We start from the raw sequence: 16,938 nt of genomic DNA, 5'->3' as shown, positions 1-16,938 counted from the left end.
ATAAGAATTTATAAAAAGGAAATAACATTCTTAATAAAATGAAAGGTTTCCCTTATTCATTCATAGGCACAGAAACCAGCTGAATTCTAACGTAGTATATATAATATAATCTTAGTGATACATTTAAACCTATATTGCTATTTAAAGCAGAGATTAACATTACTTATTTCAAGATTGCACTGAATTTAGTAGCAATCTGTACCATAAGAATAAAAAATTAAAAATAATGTTTTTAAAGGCAATTATCATGTGAAGTTAAAATAATGCATTTTCCTCTCCTGTCTTTTTCCATAAACAAAAGCCACCGTGCCAAGATCAAAACATAAAAAAATGGTAAAATTATATATTTTTCTTCATTTTGAACAGAAATAGCAATGCCAAGTTCAGTTTGTTCCATTGGTTGTAAGCCAAATAAACGGCAAAAATAGTGAAAAGCCTGGTCCCATCATGTGTCATAAGTTTCTATTAATGTTCTTATGTAAATTTCAGATCTTTGTGCTGAGTGAGACACCGTCACTCTTGCACTTGAAAAGTCCACGTCATAAGAGCAAAAGGAAAACGAAGAAGGGACAGAGGAGCCACATTGGCCTTGTTCCTAAACTGAAAGGTATATATTTAAATTCTATCTTCTCTTTAATTCATATCAACATAAGTTTTCCTTGTACCCTAATGTCAGCATACAATTCAAGTAATAAAATACCACCCTACAATATGGCCTCATAGACATTAAAATGAGGGGATCTCGACTTACCTGTATGCTTTGAAATAAAGACGCTCACAGGCAGAGGAATAACATAAATAAAACAAAAGACTTTTGACCTTCTTATTTATGCTTTAGAAATAATTTCACTAAATCCTAGAGGGTTGCTATATTGTATTAGGAATTAATAGAAATTTCCTCAAGATACACTGGTTCAACAAAACTCACGTGAATAAACTAAACTCTAAATTTATAAATTCTAACATGTTTTCATTTATTTTAGAAATATATATTAAAAAAAACTACTGTGTTGGATTGCCACCATCAACATAAAATTGTACTGACTGCTGGAATCATACTATTTAGCAAAACTTATTTAAAGTCACGCCATATTTCTACATCGAAAACTTACCTAGGATTAGATTTCACAAACTTACTTGGTGAATTGAAATGCTTTTCAAAAATCATACAAAGGCCAAAAAATATAATAAACACGCATCATATTCTGCCACATTTTTGAAGTACCAGAGGAGAATTGTCAACAATGTAGGGCAGCGAGTCCATAATGCTGACTAGGGATACTGACCAGTAAAACTGGGTTTACGACATAGGAAACCCCCAAATCATGATGCCCAAAAATCAAAGGGCTTTTTACGTATGTTTCTAACCTTCTCAACATGACTGCAATGGCCATGTCTTTATCTTGCCTCATAAAATGATCTTTCTCTATTTATTAATCTTTTTTCCCTTGGGTCTCTTCTTTTTTCACTCCTCTACTGATAATCCTTTGAAAACTAGAGCTTTTACATCTGTTTGCATTTCTTCATCTTCCTGACTGATCAAATTGGTTTACTTTTGAAATGTCTACGCCATCTGTTTGTCTCCCCCACAATATCCTTCTGAGATTTTTCTTTTTCTCCCAAATCTTTTTTCTTTAACTGATTTTTACATGTGTATCACTGATGTGCAAACAACATTCTGTAGACTTGGGGTTAAAATGATTTGAAAAGAACATAGTTACACAATTCTAAAATGGAAATAGTAGTAGAGATCCAAGTGTAAACCATCTCCCAGAAGTACTTAACCATAGGGACTCAATTCAGCAAGTGATGTATTTTGATTCAAGTTTGATAACCTGCAGATTTCCAATGAGAAGACTCTAACTTGTAACAAAGAATTTTCCAGGAATTGGTCATTGCATAAAGGCTTCACCACAAAAACAAAAACAAAACAGAAACAGAAAAAGCCTCTATGATCTGGAAATTCCAACCTGAGAAGAAGCTTCATCTTTGTGACTTTTGAGATAATTTCAGTTCACCAATATCTCTAACGTTGTTCCAGAATTTTGCTTTATAATTATTAGCACCATTCCTTAGATTTACTAATTTTTACACAATGGCGACATTCTATACAAAAATGGGACAATCACTTAATGCTGAGAATGGAACTGTCAAGCAATCTTCATTCTTTAATGTAAAAGTTTGTAAAAAATCAGCAGCTTTAATGACAATATAAAACCATGTGGGGAATGCTATTAAGTAACCTCTTAGTGTGCCCCTAGAAAGCAAGTAAAGAAAACTTCCTATACCATAAATAAGATTGTTACATGTATGGTGGCCAAGACATGGAAACAACCAAAGTCTCCTTCGATAGATGATTGGATAAAGAAGATATGGTATATGTACACACAATAGAACACCATTCTGCCATAAGAAAAGATGAAATAGTACCATTTGCAACAACATGGATGGATCTTGAAATTATTATGCTAAGCAAAATAAGCCAGACAGTAAAAGTCAAGAACCAAATGATTTTACTAATATGTGCTATATAAAACTGAAAACAACAAAAGAACAAGACAAACAAATGAAGAAAAAACCTCACAGATACAGACAATACTTTAGTGGTTACCAGAGGGTAAGAGGGGAAGGGGGTGGTAGATGAGGATAAAGGGGGTCAAATATATGATGATGGAAGGAGAACTGACTCTGGGTGGTGAACACACAATGTTATATATAGATGATGAATTAAGAATTGTATACCTGAAATCTATGTAATTTTACTAACAATTGTCACACCAATAAACTTTAAATTAAAAAAAATTGTTACATGTTAAAAATGCACATTTTTACATATAACCTGGTTATGTATTACTAAGAAGTTAAATAAAAACATTCACTATCTTCAAATTTCTATGAATTGTACAAAGAAGATACCAAATACCTGTATTTTAGTACACCAAAGCAGATGTCCACACTCACCTTAAAAGAACAACCATTTCCTATTTCCATTGCCTTAATTCACCCCTTGTAGCTAACTGGCCTCCTAACTGCCCTAGGACCCTCTTCACCTCATTGCACCTTCATCTACCACTCTATTTGATGGTTTGTTCTGCTAAATATATCCTAGCCTTAAATTTTTGTCTCCTATGAAAATCCAATGATATTCAGCACAATCATTTTTCATCAGTTTTATCTCTAAGTAGAATAAAAATTTTAAAATCCACCCCCTAAACTTTCCTTTTAGAGTATGTTTTTATAATTAATAAAGAATAAGATCTTACTCTATGTCACAGATAGCATAAAATCACCCAGCATGCAATAAAAATTATATCCTTTTGTCAGATATTAAAATTCAAAGATAAAATTAACAGCTCTCAAGTTGGCATATCTTTCTTCTGTTATTCTAGCAAGAGGAAGGCAAAACTTTAGAGCTGCAAGATTAGTTTCCAGAATGTCTATATTTAGTTTATAAGAACTTAAATGAAAAACAATTTAAATGCAAAATACTTGCATTAATTAATTATTGTGCTTAATGTTTACACCAAACTATCAAATATATATATATGTATATATATACACACACATATATATACATATATATATATATATATATATATATATATATATATATATATATAAAACAAAATTACATATATATAACAAAAGCTGAAAATGCAAAAGTGGGCAGAAACAATCTGTGGCTAAAGTGTTAGGTATTATTACTGTTTTTATTTCTTTCAATGTATATTTCTTTGCATTTAGGAAATTTGACTGTTGCTTAATCTATTTATAGCTCCTGCATACAAACACCTGTCATCTATAGCTGCTTATTTCATTACTTTGTTTTGCTTCATATAACTCACTAGAAGCTTCTGATTTGTCAAATGCAAGCATAAGGCTGTGCATGTGACATGTGAATGATGCCCACAAACCCCAAGATAAGAGGGTCCTTCAGTGAATACTAAACAACATGCTTCCTAATCTATAAACAGAGGGCAGGGTGAGCATAAATGCCAACGGCAACTTTCCCTTTTATTTCTGTGGATTTGTTTGACTCCTACACATTGATGCCCTTTTAGAGAGACCAGTGTCTTTCATAAAGAGTGACTTATTCGAGGTCATCCATCAGTTCACCAGAAACACACGTTCTGTGAAACAACTGCCTGGGTAGAGCCACATTCTCTCTCAGGCTGCTCTTCTGAATCACTTGAATGCTTAAAGTGTGGAAAGAGGACATTATTTTCCTCCTAGTTTTCTAGGACATGATTCTACTGTGAGTAAACTACCTCACAAAAAAATGAATATGCTCTTTAAAAGTACTGTTTGGTAGACGTAAAGTGGAACCCGAAAGCTTAAAAGCATAACTGCTTGAAGAAGCATTTTCCTATTTTCCTGCAAAACTGTCAAAATTAATCAGTAAATATTTATGTATTATCTTCCATGTGAATGGCAAAGAGATCATGCTGTAATCTCAGTGGTTCTCAACCAGAAGCAATTTTGCCTCCAAGGGGACACTTGGCAATGTCTGGAGACATTATTCTATCACAACTGGAGAATGGGGAGTTTGCTACTGGCATCTACTGGGGAGAGACCAGAGATGCTCCAGGAGTAATAAACCACTGGGTTCAGTTGTTAAAGAGAAACACCATTTTCCCCTCTCAGAGAACAAAGACAAACGTCTCTGCATCTTTTTAACACAGTGGAGGCTGTGGACATTTTTAAAAATACCCCTACTAGGACAAATTTTCAAAGACTGTGTCATATAACTTTTGTCAATGCAAATTAAAGACATAACACTAAAATGTAACTTGATAAATGCAATTTCACAGAATGAGAGGTGTAGGGTAAAACCAATTGTCAAATACGGTAGATCTGCCTAACTGGTAAAATTTAAAACACCTAGAGGAGGATTTAATGGACAAGATGAGTATACCCATCTTTGTTTTGTTTCTTGCAACATACCAGAAATTTCTGATTTAAAAAACAAACAAACATAAGGCAGTGCAAGTGTCATGTGAATGGTGTCCACAGTCCCCAAGATAAAAGGGTCATTCAATAAGTTTTAAACAAGCACGTCCTTTCATGCCACTGTTGTATGAAATGACAAGGCCACTGCTAAGATGTGTAGAGCCCAGACAAATATTTGGTGTGTGGTCTCTGTCCATATAAACAAAATTCAAACAAATCTCATAACACAACAACAACAAAAATACACACAAAAAAACTTTCCTTGGAGAGTTGCCAAAAAATGAAATTATTATTTTAATAATTTCTAAGTCAGTGGTAACAGATGTTAGGTTAACATATGAGTATGAAAAAGGAGTATGAAGTAGGAGAAGAAACTGCAAGTAAAAGCACTGTTTTCTGAAAAAGTAGCACCAGCAGCCAGCTTCATCTAGGGCATGACTTATCCTTTGTTAACACACTGGGCATTTGGGACATGTGATAATGGACTCCCAATTTGCTCACATTAATCCCTTGGAATAAATTCTTGAGAATCTGGATGGTTGTTTTTCTAAAATGTATTAAATGGAGTTAATTTTAATAAATTTATGTGGCATTATTCCAGGTAAGTCTGGAAGCCATTTAAATTACTCTTCACATCCTCTTATTAGAAACAAATTATTTAACCCAGAAAGAATTGATTTGTCACCAAATTAGACTACTAGAAGGCAAATCCTTAAATTCATCAACTTCAGAAGCTATTATCAACAGACCCATTCTCTTGAATACCCAGGTAGACAAGATACTGAAGTATAACAACTTCCCATTGAAATTCATCCTTGAGATTTGAAACAGTGCTGCAAAAGCTAACCTAGGTTGATGCTTCTTATTCTAGAAGTTTTATAATTTGAAGACTCCAGTATGTGGCAGACAATTAAAGCCATGCTACTAAATCAGAAACAGATCGTTTTTAAGCATACCGACAGCCTAGCGCACCTACAGCTTTTTTCCCATCAGAATACTGGACTATCTTCCGGTATTGTACATAAAATACTTCAATTATTTAGAAACATACAAACTAGAATTTCATTGTCTAAAGGAATACTTCAATCATGTGAAGACTAGAGAGATTACACAAAAACAACTGTTTCTTCAATAAGAAGTTTTAGTTTTAGCTGGTAAGGCCTGGCTAGTATAGTAGTCAGTAAATTATCTAAAATATACTAAATGATTTATTGATGATAGCCATTCTGACTGGAGTGAAGTGGTATCTCATTGTGGTTTCTATTCGCATTTCTCTAATGATTAGTGAGGTAGGGGGTCAGACGGGCACATGTCTTGTTAGGGAGACCACTTCATGGACGGTGTAGATGCTTGACCACTGCACTGTACACCTGAAGCTGAAGCTGAATAATACTGTATGGCAACTATAATTTTATATATATGTATATATATATATATAGTCATGGGATATGGAGTGCAGCATAGGGAATAAAGTCATTGGAATTGTAATAGATATATACGATGCCAGAGGGGCAATAGATATGGGGAGGGAGGTTATCATTTTGTGAGGGGTTAAGTGTCTATTACATTGTTTTGTACACTTGAAACTAAAAATATATACATATATATTTATATATACACATACATACACTAAATGACTAAAGAACCTGCTAGTTGATAAATAAGGTCCTCTGGTTCCTAGTATATTGAAATGTTAGGAAGTTTACAAAGTCACAAAATTGAAATAATCTTTTCCCACAAAGTACCTCAACAAAGAGATAAGTAAATTATTGACTTCTTGGAATCCCACCACCACCACCGCCACAACCACTTTGAAGCTTTTCATAGGAGAGCAATTTTCTATTGCCTTCCTCAACTTCCCATTGGAAAACTTTTCTTCAAGAATTTAAAAGAAAAAACAACACACACAGACACACATACACACAATTGCCTTCTGAGAATTTCATCCCCTGACTTCATTTGGTATTATAGGGAATGCTGCCAGATAAAGGAGTTCTGCATGCTGTTGGAAGTTTATTTATCTTTTAGCATCTTCCCTAATTTGGATGATCTATTATTTCAGAGAACATACTTAAAAAAAAAATAAAAAAAGGAGAAAGAAAAATCAGCCAGAAAGCTGTGAGTGAACTGACAAATTATGTCATAAAAGTATCAAGAATAAAGTAAATAAATCAACTTACATTAAAATCTTGCTGAGTCCAAAGAGGCATATTCAATTAAATGTTGGAATTAAGTGAAGCAAGATGTACATTTTTCTAAATGATAAACATTTGATATGATAGGTACACCTTCTTATCTTCTGTGATAATGCACGTATGATGCAATTTTGAAAGACTAAGTCAAATTTGAGAAAAATCTCTTATTTAGTAAGCATGTACGGGGGAAGCGAGGAGAAGCTTGTTCCATCCTGATAGTGATTAATGCCCTCAATACTAGCTAATTGTTTTTCTTTATCCTCTGAACTAAGGCTGACTTTAAATAAAATTATATGCTTCTTGAAGGCCAAAGCTGTTTGGTTCATTTTTTGACTCCTCAAAGGCTCAAAAACTGCCTGAGATACACTGGTGTTTTTTAAATCAAAGTAAAATAGGTTAAAATTTGACTTGCAGTCCACCCCCTCACATCAGCAATCTGCCAAGAAAATTGAAGTCATTAGGCTCACAGTATTCCTTTCACTTTGTAATATCCGTGCCTATTTCTTCTGTCTTGTACTGATATCTCCACTTTCTTTCCAAAGCTGCTTCGTTTGTGCTTTTTGGTGGATCTATCAGCAGTTCATTTGAGAACATGGTCAGTTTTTCTGAACTAGAGTGAATGGTGGGCTTTGGGGAGGCTGGTAGATTATGAGAAAGACACATGAATAGGTGCCACTTTGGAAGAAAGTGCATTCCTTTCCCCAAACCACACTATTTTCCCAGTCCTTAAACAGGTCACTACTGAGAATTTTCAGGGTTTTCTTCTCTACACTGATACTTTTTCTCTGCCATTAATAATTATGAAGACATGCATCTCACCTTAGCATAAAAATAAATTACGCTCACTTCTGCTGCCACCTATTTCTTAATCCTACCTTTCTTTTAAAACAAAACTCCCCCAAGAAAACTTTCTACTATCTTACACTATTCACTTAATTTTTATATTCTGCTTCCCACCACTTCTTGATCAAAACTGCATTCTCATAGTTCACTAATGTCCTGCTAATCACTAAATCCAAAGGCATTTCCCATGTTTGTTTTCTTTTCTTGAACCTTTGTGTGTGGTCTCTGCCCTCTTCTCGGTGTAACTTGATGGTACACTAGTTTTGATTCTGCCTCATTTCTCCTTCAACTGGTGTCTAGTGAGAGGACGTTCATGCTTTAACTCTCTCCCCAGGCTCCTCCCAGCTCTCACACTAAGTCTTCTCCAAGAAACAGCCTTTCTGCTGTTTTCCTCTTTTAATGTTATTATTCCAGGATCTATCTACTGATGCAGTTCAATTAACATATGTGTATGATTAGTATTCCTGAATTGGCATCTTCTGCTCTAATGTGGCTGCAGAGCATAAGAACAGGACCTCAAGTATTACTCTGAAATTCCCTTCTGGCATTGTCATCTTCACTTCTCACTTAATACATCATCTTTTCTGTAAACTGGTCTGTGTTCACGGCACTAATCCTTCAAGTACTCAGTTTCAAACTCTTGATACCCCTTTCTTCCTCTTCATATCAAATCAACATTCTTTGAATTATTCCTTCACAGAAGTTCCTGCAACAGTCCCTAGCTAGTAAGTGTTTATAAAGCAGTTATAAAGAAAATTTACATACATCCAAATGTGTCCCACTACTGCCAGTTTAGATGTTTTACTCAAGCTTTTTCATCCACCTTTCCCTTTTTGCACTTCTAAAACTGTACCCATCCTTGAAAGCTCACCTCAGATACCATCAAATCTAAGTACTTCCCAGTTCTTCTAGGGATAAATAAATACCCTGTCCCACCTATCACAGTTTGTTTGTATATTTAACATTATACCGAACAGTCTGCCTTATATGTCAATTATATAGTCAAGAATTGCTCTATCTCCAACTAAAACATGTGAGCTCTTGGAAAGCAGTAATCTTGTCATTCACGTTTCCTTTAAAGTTAGACCAACCGCAGTGCTGTCACATAGTAAGCACTTGAAACCTCTCTCCAGTGAAACTCAACTGAGATGGAATTTGAGGAAGGCTTTGGAGTATTGGTAAAATATTAAGAGATCTGTGTTCAAATGCAGTCTGTCTGAAATTCCTTTTGAGTGGTTGAAAGGTTTTAGACATATTGTCCAAGGAAATAACAGTAAAATAAGAAGGGATCAATTAATGATCTAAAACATACGTAAGTGTCTTTTTTTTTTTTCTAATAGGGATTAGAATTAGATACGAGGTTATTACTTAATGTTTAATTTCTTTATCTGAAATTTCCCCAAAAACCTTTTTTGTTGTAGTTGTCATTTTTATTTTTTGGTGTGTATTTTGCTTTTTTCCCTTGATAATTTTTATATGACTTGAATCAAAGTGAGATAAAGGTATATTACATTTGGAACACTTATTTAGCTAGTTGAGAGGTCTATGATAGACCTCAATGCTGATAATAGTATTTCATGCAAGAATGTTCTAATGTTTCTGCTTTTCAGAACCACCTTAACCTTTCAAATATATTCAAATGTTATTTATGAACATATTTGTGTGTGTGTGTGTATGTGTGTGTGTGTGTGTGTGTGTGTGTAGAATTCTGAAGTTTTCTAGGTATGTGCAATATGTTGAATTTTTAAAGTTTTCATTCTGGGATTTTTATGTTTAAAGTTAATATAAACTATGTACTTATTTATAACAAATTTTTTCAATTTATATTGATAGAGTGACCAATCCAAACCTGATGATAAATTATACTCAAATAGGTCATATGTGGAGTAAATATTACATATTTGAAACAATAATTTTTTTAATATATAACTACATTACTTGAAGGGATATGTCCTCAGAAAGTTACTTGGCATGTTTTGAATATCAAAATGCATTTGGTGACAACAATCAGAAACCATGGAACTTCTTACCTGTGCTCATCTTTACTTTTAATTGGTTTAGAATCACAAAGTATTTACCATATATTAATTTCATCATTTCATTATTGATCGTTCAGCAAATTCTGGTTTAAAATACTATAGATGTGTACAGAGGGAATACTGTCAGAGAAAACGGAGAAGGGGAAGTGAGAGGGAAAACAAGGCATAAATTATTTTGGATAATTTTAATTTAATTGGACTGGTTTATATTATTTAGTAATCAAATTGATAATGGGCAAAAATAAAAGCATAGCTATTAAAATATAAAGTACAAATAATTAACAGACTTAGTTTTTTTTGTTTTTCGTTTTACCCAGGGACCTAAATTAAATAGTTATCCATGCAAACTTAATGACAGCACAGGCCCACATCAACTTTGTAAAAAACACTTGGGAGAATCTCACATTTCACAATGAAGTTTCATATACAATACTGTATTTTTAACTCTCTTCTAACCATATTTTTTAGTGCAAATACAAAATGTGAGCAGCAGACGTAAAAATGTTCCACCTACTTAATTTTAATTTGGCATGTTTTTAATCAGGTAAACAGATTGTTATGAGATAAATAATCTTTATATTTATTCACAAAATATCCTAGGAGGAGAGATCATTTTCTTAGGGTAGAACTCAGCCTTTATTGTGTTAGGCAAAGTAATTATGGAAGCAAAACAAATCCACATTGTCTAATTAGGTCATTAAAAAGCATAAATGCGTCATGGAAGCTTTTCTCCTTGCCTAAGACATAAAGTAAGACAATGAAAACAGTCTGGTAATATAGAAAGGTTTAGAATTTGTTTCTTTTCAAAATAATAGATCCTTTCATCTTTCTATTTCCCTAAGACGAAGACAGTTAATTTAGAGACAAAATCTGTAATTAGTTCAGGGTTTACTCTGATTATATTTCAAAATATTTAACCAAAAACAGGAAGATAGAGAAAAGAAGAAAATACATAGAAAAATTATCAAAGGAAATGAGTAAAATCAAGAGAGTTGCTGATCAAAATGTATTCTGAAGAGACAAGATGAATATAAAATCTACATTCATATAAACACAGCCAATCTGGGATACCAGAAATCTCTTAGAAGGAATACATTGGCCTCAGCCTTTGGGATTTGAAACCAGACTTTAATTATAGCTAACTTAAGTAAAAACAAATGGCATGATTATTTTGCCTCTTCGTCTCTCTACTTATTATTTCTTAAGTTTTAGAAATCTCGTGGCTCAAAGTGTTTAGAAACAAAATGAAAAAATGGAAAGGGCAAGAAACTTACCTGTGATCCTCTGGGCCCTCGTTTGTGGTCCCATTCTGAATGCCCCATGAGCTGTAAGACAATACAATAATTACAGTAAATTAAATGATACTTATTTTACATGGTAAATATTTTTACACTTTCTTTTGAAGAATAATTAGGACTTTGAAATGTACGTTTTAATAGTAATGCATTAATCCATCATGAATAAATGAATATATATGATGTAATAAACTTCTAAATTAATAGCTAGTATCTCAATTGTTAGTAGTTTTTAAGATATTTTAATATCACTGTGTGACAAAAAAAGTCTGCTAATATACAGCTTTACAGTTCTTTGTCAAGAACAACCTACCCTGTTTCCCCGAAAATAAGACCTAGCTGGACAATCAGCTCTAATGCATCTTTTGGAGCAAAAATTAATATAAGTATTGTATTATATTATATTACATTATATTATGTTATATTGTATAAGACCCGGTCTTATAGTAAAATAAGTAAAATAAGACCGGGTCTTATATTACTTTTTGCTCCAAAAGACACATTAGAGCTGACTGTCTAGGTAGGTCTTATTTTTGGGGAAACACAGTAGACAGATATTAAACCATGTTAAGCTTTATTTGCATATTACTGAACTTCTAGTTTATTAGGAAAATATGCCGAAGAAATCCACTCGTGTAGCTTAATCTACTGTCATGAATGATAAAAACCAGAAGGCCAAAATATTTCAGTAATTTTTAATTCTGTTTTGATAATATCAAAAATAAAGTGCTCTAAGGAATAAAATTATTTAATGTGAAATAAGCCCCAAAGTCATAATGTAGATTTTCATAAAACAGAGACTACAAAACACTAAGTTATTCTCATTGTTGTAAGAGCCCTGAGCTACTTTGCTTACAAAGCATGATACTTATTTATAGAAATTAACATTTAACTAGAAGAATATTAAGGAAATACAAGGTATTGAGTGAGAGGAATAAAACTTTATTCAGCTGTCTAGTACACTCACTACTCATGAATACCAACTCCTACCACCTTTAAGAACTCCTACCACTAATCTGGCACACTAACAAGACAGACTACACACCTTAAAAAAAAATAGCAATCATTGTCTCAACATAAAATCTTCAAATGTCAACACAAATGTTACATTGGCAAAATATCTTCAGTAAATGGATAATATCTTCAGTATATTAAGATCTCTACCAATTTCAAAGAAACACAATTCTAGTAAATAACTAGGGGAAGGATAAAGACAATTTAAAGAATAAATCTCAATAGTTAGTAGATTTATGGGCAAAAATTACTTTTACTGAAAGTGAAAAAAAATCAGTATAAATAATAAGAAATTATTGTTTCCTAATAAATCAGCAAATTAATGTTGAATATTGGTGAGAGTTTCATAAGTGAGCATATATATTGTTAGCATATAGCAAATATTTATATACACACACTTATAAATATATAAACACACACTACATGTATATTTCACATATACAAATGAAATAGTGATTTTAATACCTACATTTTAAAATTCATACATACCCTTTGTACCAATAAGTAAAAATGTAAAACTCCAGTAATTACAATATGTTATCACTGTACTATCCAACAAAAGGGTAACTATCCAATAAATTACAGTATAGAAAAGAATATAGTATATAGCAATTAAAAATTGGCTTTCAGAGCATTTTTTAAAATGACATGAGAAACACTCATGGTATAACAAATAGAAAATACAACAAAGTAATTTTAAATTACTCATTTTTAATAAGACATAGTCAGTTGTAAGCTTTGGAAATTAAAGCAATAATTTAATTATAGTTTGGCTAGCATACAATTTGAGGTAAATTAGCCCAGATAATCATCATTCAAAATTGAATGCTTATATAGTTGATACTTCTTTCACACTTTAATTTATATTAATTTCTGGATTTATTGGCATTACATCTGATAGCAAATATTCATTAATACTAATTTGAAGTTGATTAAGATAAGGTTAACAGACACTAGTCAACTAATGAAATAGTCTGATTTGGAAAAATATACATTAAGAACATTTAATTAGTTGTTCACTAAGACTATCAAAAATAATTTTTGACGCATTTCAATCATCTGCCTTATTGAGGCCTTGGGAATACCTTTCATCAATAATAAGAAGGTAAGATGCTTGTCTTGGCAACTTTAAAGATATGATAAACTTGAGTACTAGGCTGTTAGAGAAAAAAATATTTTTAAGAGGAAGGCTTACCATTTCTTCTCCCTCACTGTTTTATCTAAATCTTCCGAAGAGAATCCTTTCTGAAAGTCTGTTATGACTATCATTCTCTCTGAGAGTGAGATTAAATGAATAGGATAGCTTGGTAAATTCTACTATGTATGCGTATCACAATAAAAAGAGGTAAATAAATCTCACAAACATGAATTGCAATCCACAATATACTGTTTTAAGACAGAATATGTGATGAAGATATGCAGTAAACCAAGAAGGTAGCATTTAGCCAGGATCAGAACTAATATAAGAAAAGCATGGAATTCACTGCAGTCTGCTCTTAACTATCTTAAAGATGATGGTTTTAGTCCAAGAACAAAAACATTCAAAATGTAGATTCGTTTGGGTCATCACTTACTACAGAAGATAAATTTGTTAATTTACAAACCAAAACTTACAAAGTAAACATCTAAGAATTCACTCTCTAAATCGGACATTTCTTTTGAAGCATAAAACAGCAAAACTGGCAAACTTTATGAATTGGAGACAGTTATTTCCCAGAATTATTCAATAGATGTATGAGAGAGATTTAGGGTAAAGGAATTATATTCTATTATAGTATTATATATTCATATCAATATTATATTATAATGGTCTGAGTTGACCAAGTATGTGGTAATATTTAAAATGTATACTACAACTAGTTTTTCAAAGTAATGAAAAATTATAGAAATCTGCATGCTAATTATAGAAATCGAAAAAGAAATGAATTCTGAAATGATAAATGAGATACTGGAATGTTCTCTATTCAATGGAAATCAAGATATGTTTCCCTTTGCACTTGAGAAAAATCATACAAGGGCTTTAACATTAAAAATCTATCTTGAATTAAAATAATCTGAGTCCCAAATCAGCATTAATTATTTCAGTGTTAATGTATGTGGTTTTTTATAGTATTTTATGTAATTTGTTTTTAAATGCAGAGAAAGAGGTGGTGGTGAAGACTGGATAGGGTATCAGGTCTCTATATCTCTCATGATGACAGCATACCAGGCACATATGGGGCTCTGGGTGGAGAGTGGGGGAGTGAGAACAAACATCATATTAGAGCATGATAGCATATGAATTTTTATCCTATTTGCATACCACATTTATTTTGCTATCATAAGATCACTGCCCTCAGATAATGGACCAAAGAGTAAAATAAGTAGGATGTTTTCAGTATTCCTTTTTTAAAAATCCATAGGGTGACAAACTGTCTGGCTTGTTTAATATTACATCATTATTTAAATTAAAATGAAGCATTTGGTCACTGGTACATATTCCCATTAAAGCAGAACTATAGGGCTAAATGTTTTAGGAAGTACATAGACACGTCCCTATCCTACTCTTTTGACTAATGATTGAGACAAATTAAAATAGTTGCTTAGTTATAATAAATAGTAAAGAGGAGCGCTTTCACAATGAATTTCAGAATGGAGTGCAAACTGATGTTGATATTATATTAATGAGAGAGGCAAAACATCATTTGAATCAAACCGGTTAGGATTAGTATTAAATTGCAGATGACCAAAGCAGTCATTTGACATTATCATGGGATTAGATAAAAGACAGAAATGGGTCATGGACAATGAGCAACAGAAGTTGAAATTGTGGAATTATTTTTTTTTTCTTTTTGCAATTGAATTCATCTGGACCAAGCTTTCAGGATAAATGAATAGCAGCGTGATATCTAGGCAACGCTGGGCAAAGAGACAAAGTTTATTAACATGATACCATACTGTTTTTGGAGGAGAAACGCTTATGATTTTAAGATTAGTTATATAAAGGTGCTTGAAACGTAAAACGCAGGGGGAGGATTGAGACTGACACTAGAAAAAAAATAAGAATAGGAAATTGAAATATATTCTGGTTGATAAAAGGTCCATGGCTGCTTAATTCAGGAAGAAAAAAGTGTCTCTCACCATCTATAAAAGATACTCTCTTGGCTATTTAACTATGAGGATTCCACCTAGCAAGGACATTTTATAAGCATCTTACCAGAAGGTTTGGGAATATACAGGTCACCAAGGTTATCCCTACAGATGGCAAACAAAATCTTTCCAGCTGATGAAGGAATTCGGGGAAAAACAAACAAACAAACAAACAAACAAACAAAACAGTATCCTTCCTCCTTTTTCAGCTTCCAGTAATCAGGATAGGCAAAATGAAGACCCTTAAATTTATTCCTAGGAAACAAAGTATACTCCCTTGAAAGAAACACAATCTGTTATACAAAGCATTTTGAAAATCTTAACTTCCTTGACACTAAGATTTTTATCCTTATGGAATAAATTCTCCTCTCTCTCACTTTTATTTTTAATAATAAATTTCTACATCACAGCCTTCAGCTAACAGTATCTTACACAGCACTGAGTTCCAAGGAAAACAAAACTGCTGCCAAACACAAAATTTAAAAAGTTCACAGGAGAAGCAAAGGAGAAGTCAGCATGGAAATAAAACGGTTCTGTCCAAGCAGAGATATTTTTAATAATAGCCTGAGAAATGAAGATAGTTGAAAGTATATTTCTGTAGGTGAAATATTTTCCTTCCTTGTTTATATATTTTTCCTTGTGCTATTTTCTCCTATTGTTTTTGTTTGTTTATATAAAAATGAATGCCTTTTTTAGGGATGTCTAGGGAGAAAAAATTTGCCATAGTTATTATGGAAGGAATGAAATCTGCAGGGGAACCATGACTAGACATAAGATTGAAAAAAAATCAATTCTTTGAATGTACTTAAAGAAGAAGTTTTAGATAATGAATAAAGGTAGTGACAGAGAGTAACTGTCACCACTATTGTCCTCATGTGACTCTCAACAAAACCATTCACCTATTTCACTCATTGAAAATTACTGAAACATATTTTGAAAATGTACAAATATGCATATAAGCATGTAAAAGTTACCACACAATCCTCTCTTTTTATTTCAATCCATATTCATTGAATAAACATTTACTGTACGCCTACTATGTTCAAGGAAGAAACCAAGATTCATCTCTATTCTGTCTCTTACATTTCTAGTGAAAGGAGACTAAACATAAGCAAACAAACCTACAATGTGCCAGGTGATGATAAGGCTACAAGGAAGCTTGGAGTAGGGAAAAGGATGGCGAATCAGTGAATAATGGCGAGAAAGGGCGGGGAACAGAACTAATTTATATAAGTATGCCACAGAAGATCTTTCTGAAAAAGTGACATTTTAGCAGAGAACTGTATAAAGTGAGAGCACCAGGCACACAGGTACCAGGGAGAATGGGCATGCCAGGCTGAGGAAACAGAAGATGCAAAAGACCCTGAGGTGGGAGCAGTAATGGTACATTTGAGTTACCTTAAGCTAAAATTTTTACAACAGTTGAGTCTTTTCAATCATAGGTATATTCTTTGTATTTATTCCCTTCCACTG

At 32.7% G+C, this 16,938-nt stretch overlaps 1 protein-coding gene across 2 annotated transcripts in view; it reads right to left on the bottom strand.

Moving 5' to 3' along the window:
- The window catches only part of PDE3A (phosphodiesterase 3A), a 273,155-nt gene that overhangs the window by 92,985 nt on the left and 163,232 nt on the right, over positions 1–16,938 (bottom strand). For both annotated transcript variants that reach the window (XM_019738322.3, XM_019738312.3), the window contains exon 2: positions 11,302–11,352. In XM_019738322.3, coding sequence (XP_019593881.3) covers positions 11,302–11,352 — 51 coding nt within the window. The remainder of the gene's footprint in view (positions 1–11,301; positions 11,353–16,938) is intronic.

This window comes from Rhinolophus sinicus, chromosome 1 (genome assembly GCF_057876585.1).
Source record: "Rhinolophus sinicus isolate RSI-liver-muscle chromosome 1, RSI-T2T, whole genome shotgun sequence".
Taxonomy (NCBI): domain Eukaryota; kingdom Metazoa; phylum Chordata; class Mammalia; order Chiroptera; family Rhinolophidae; genus Rhinolophus; species Rhinolophus sinicus.
The sequence above is the reverse complement of the archived record's forward strand: the minus strand, read 5'-3'. Positions and strand labels throughout refer to the sequence as shown.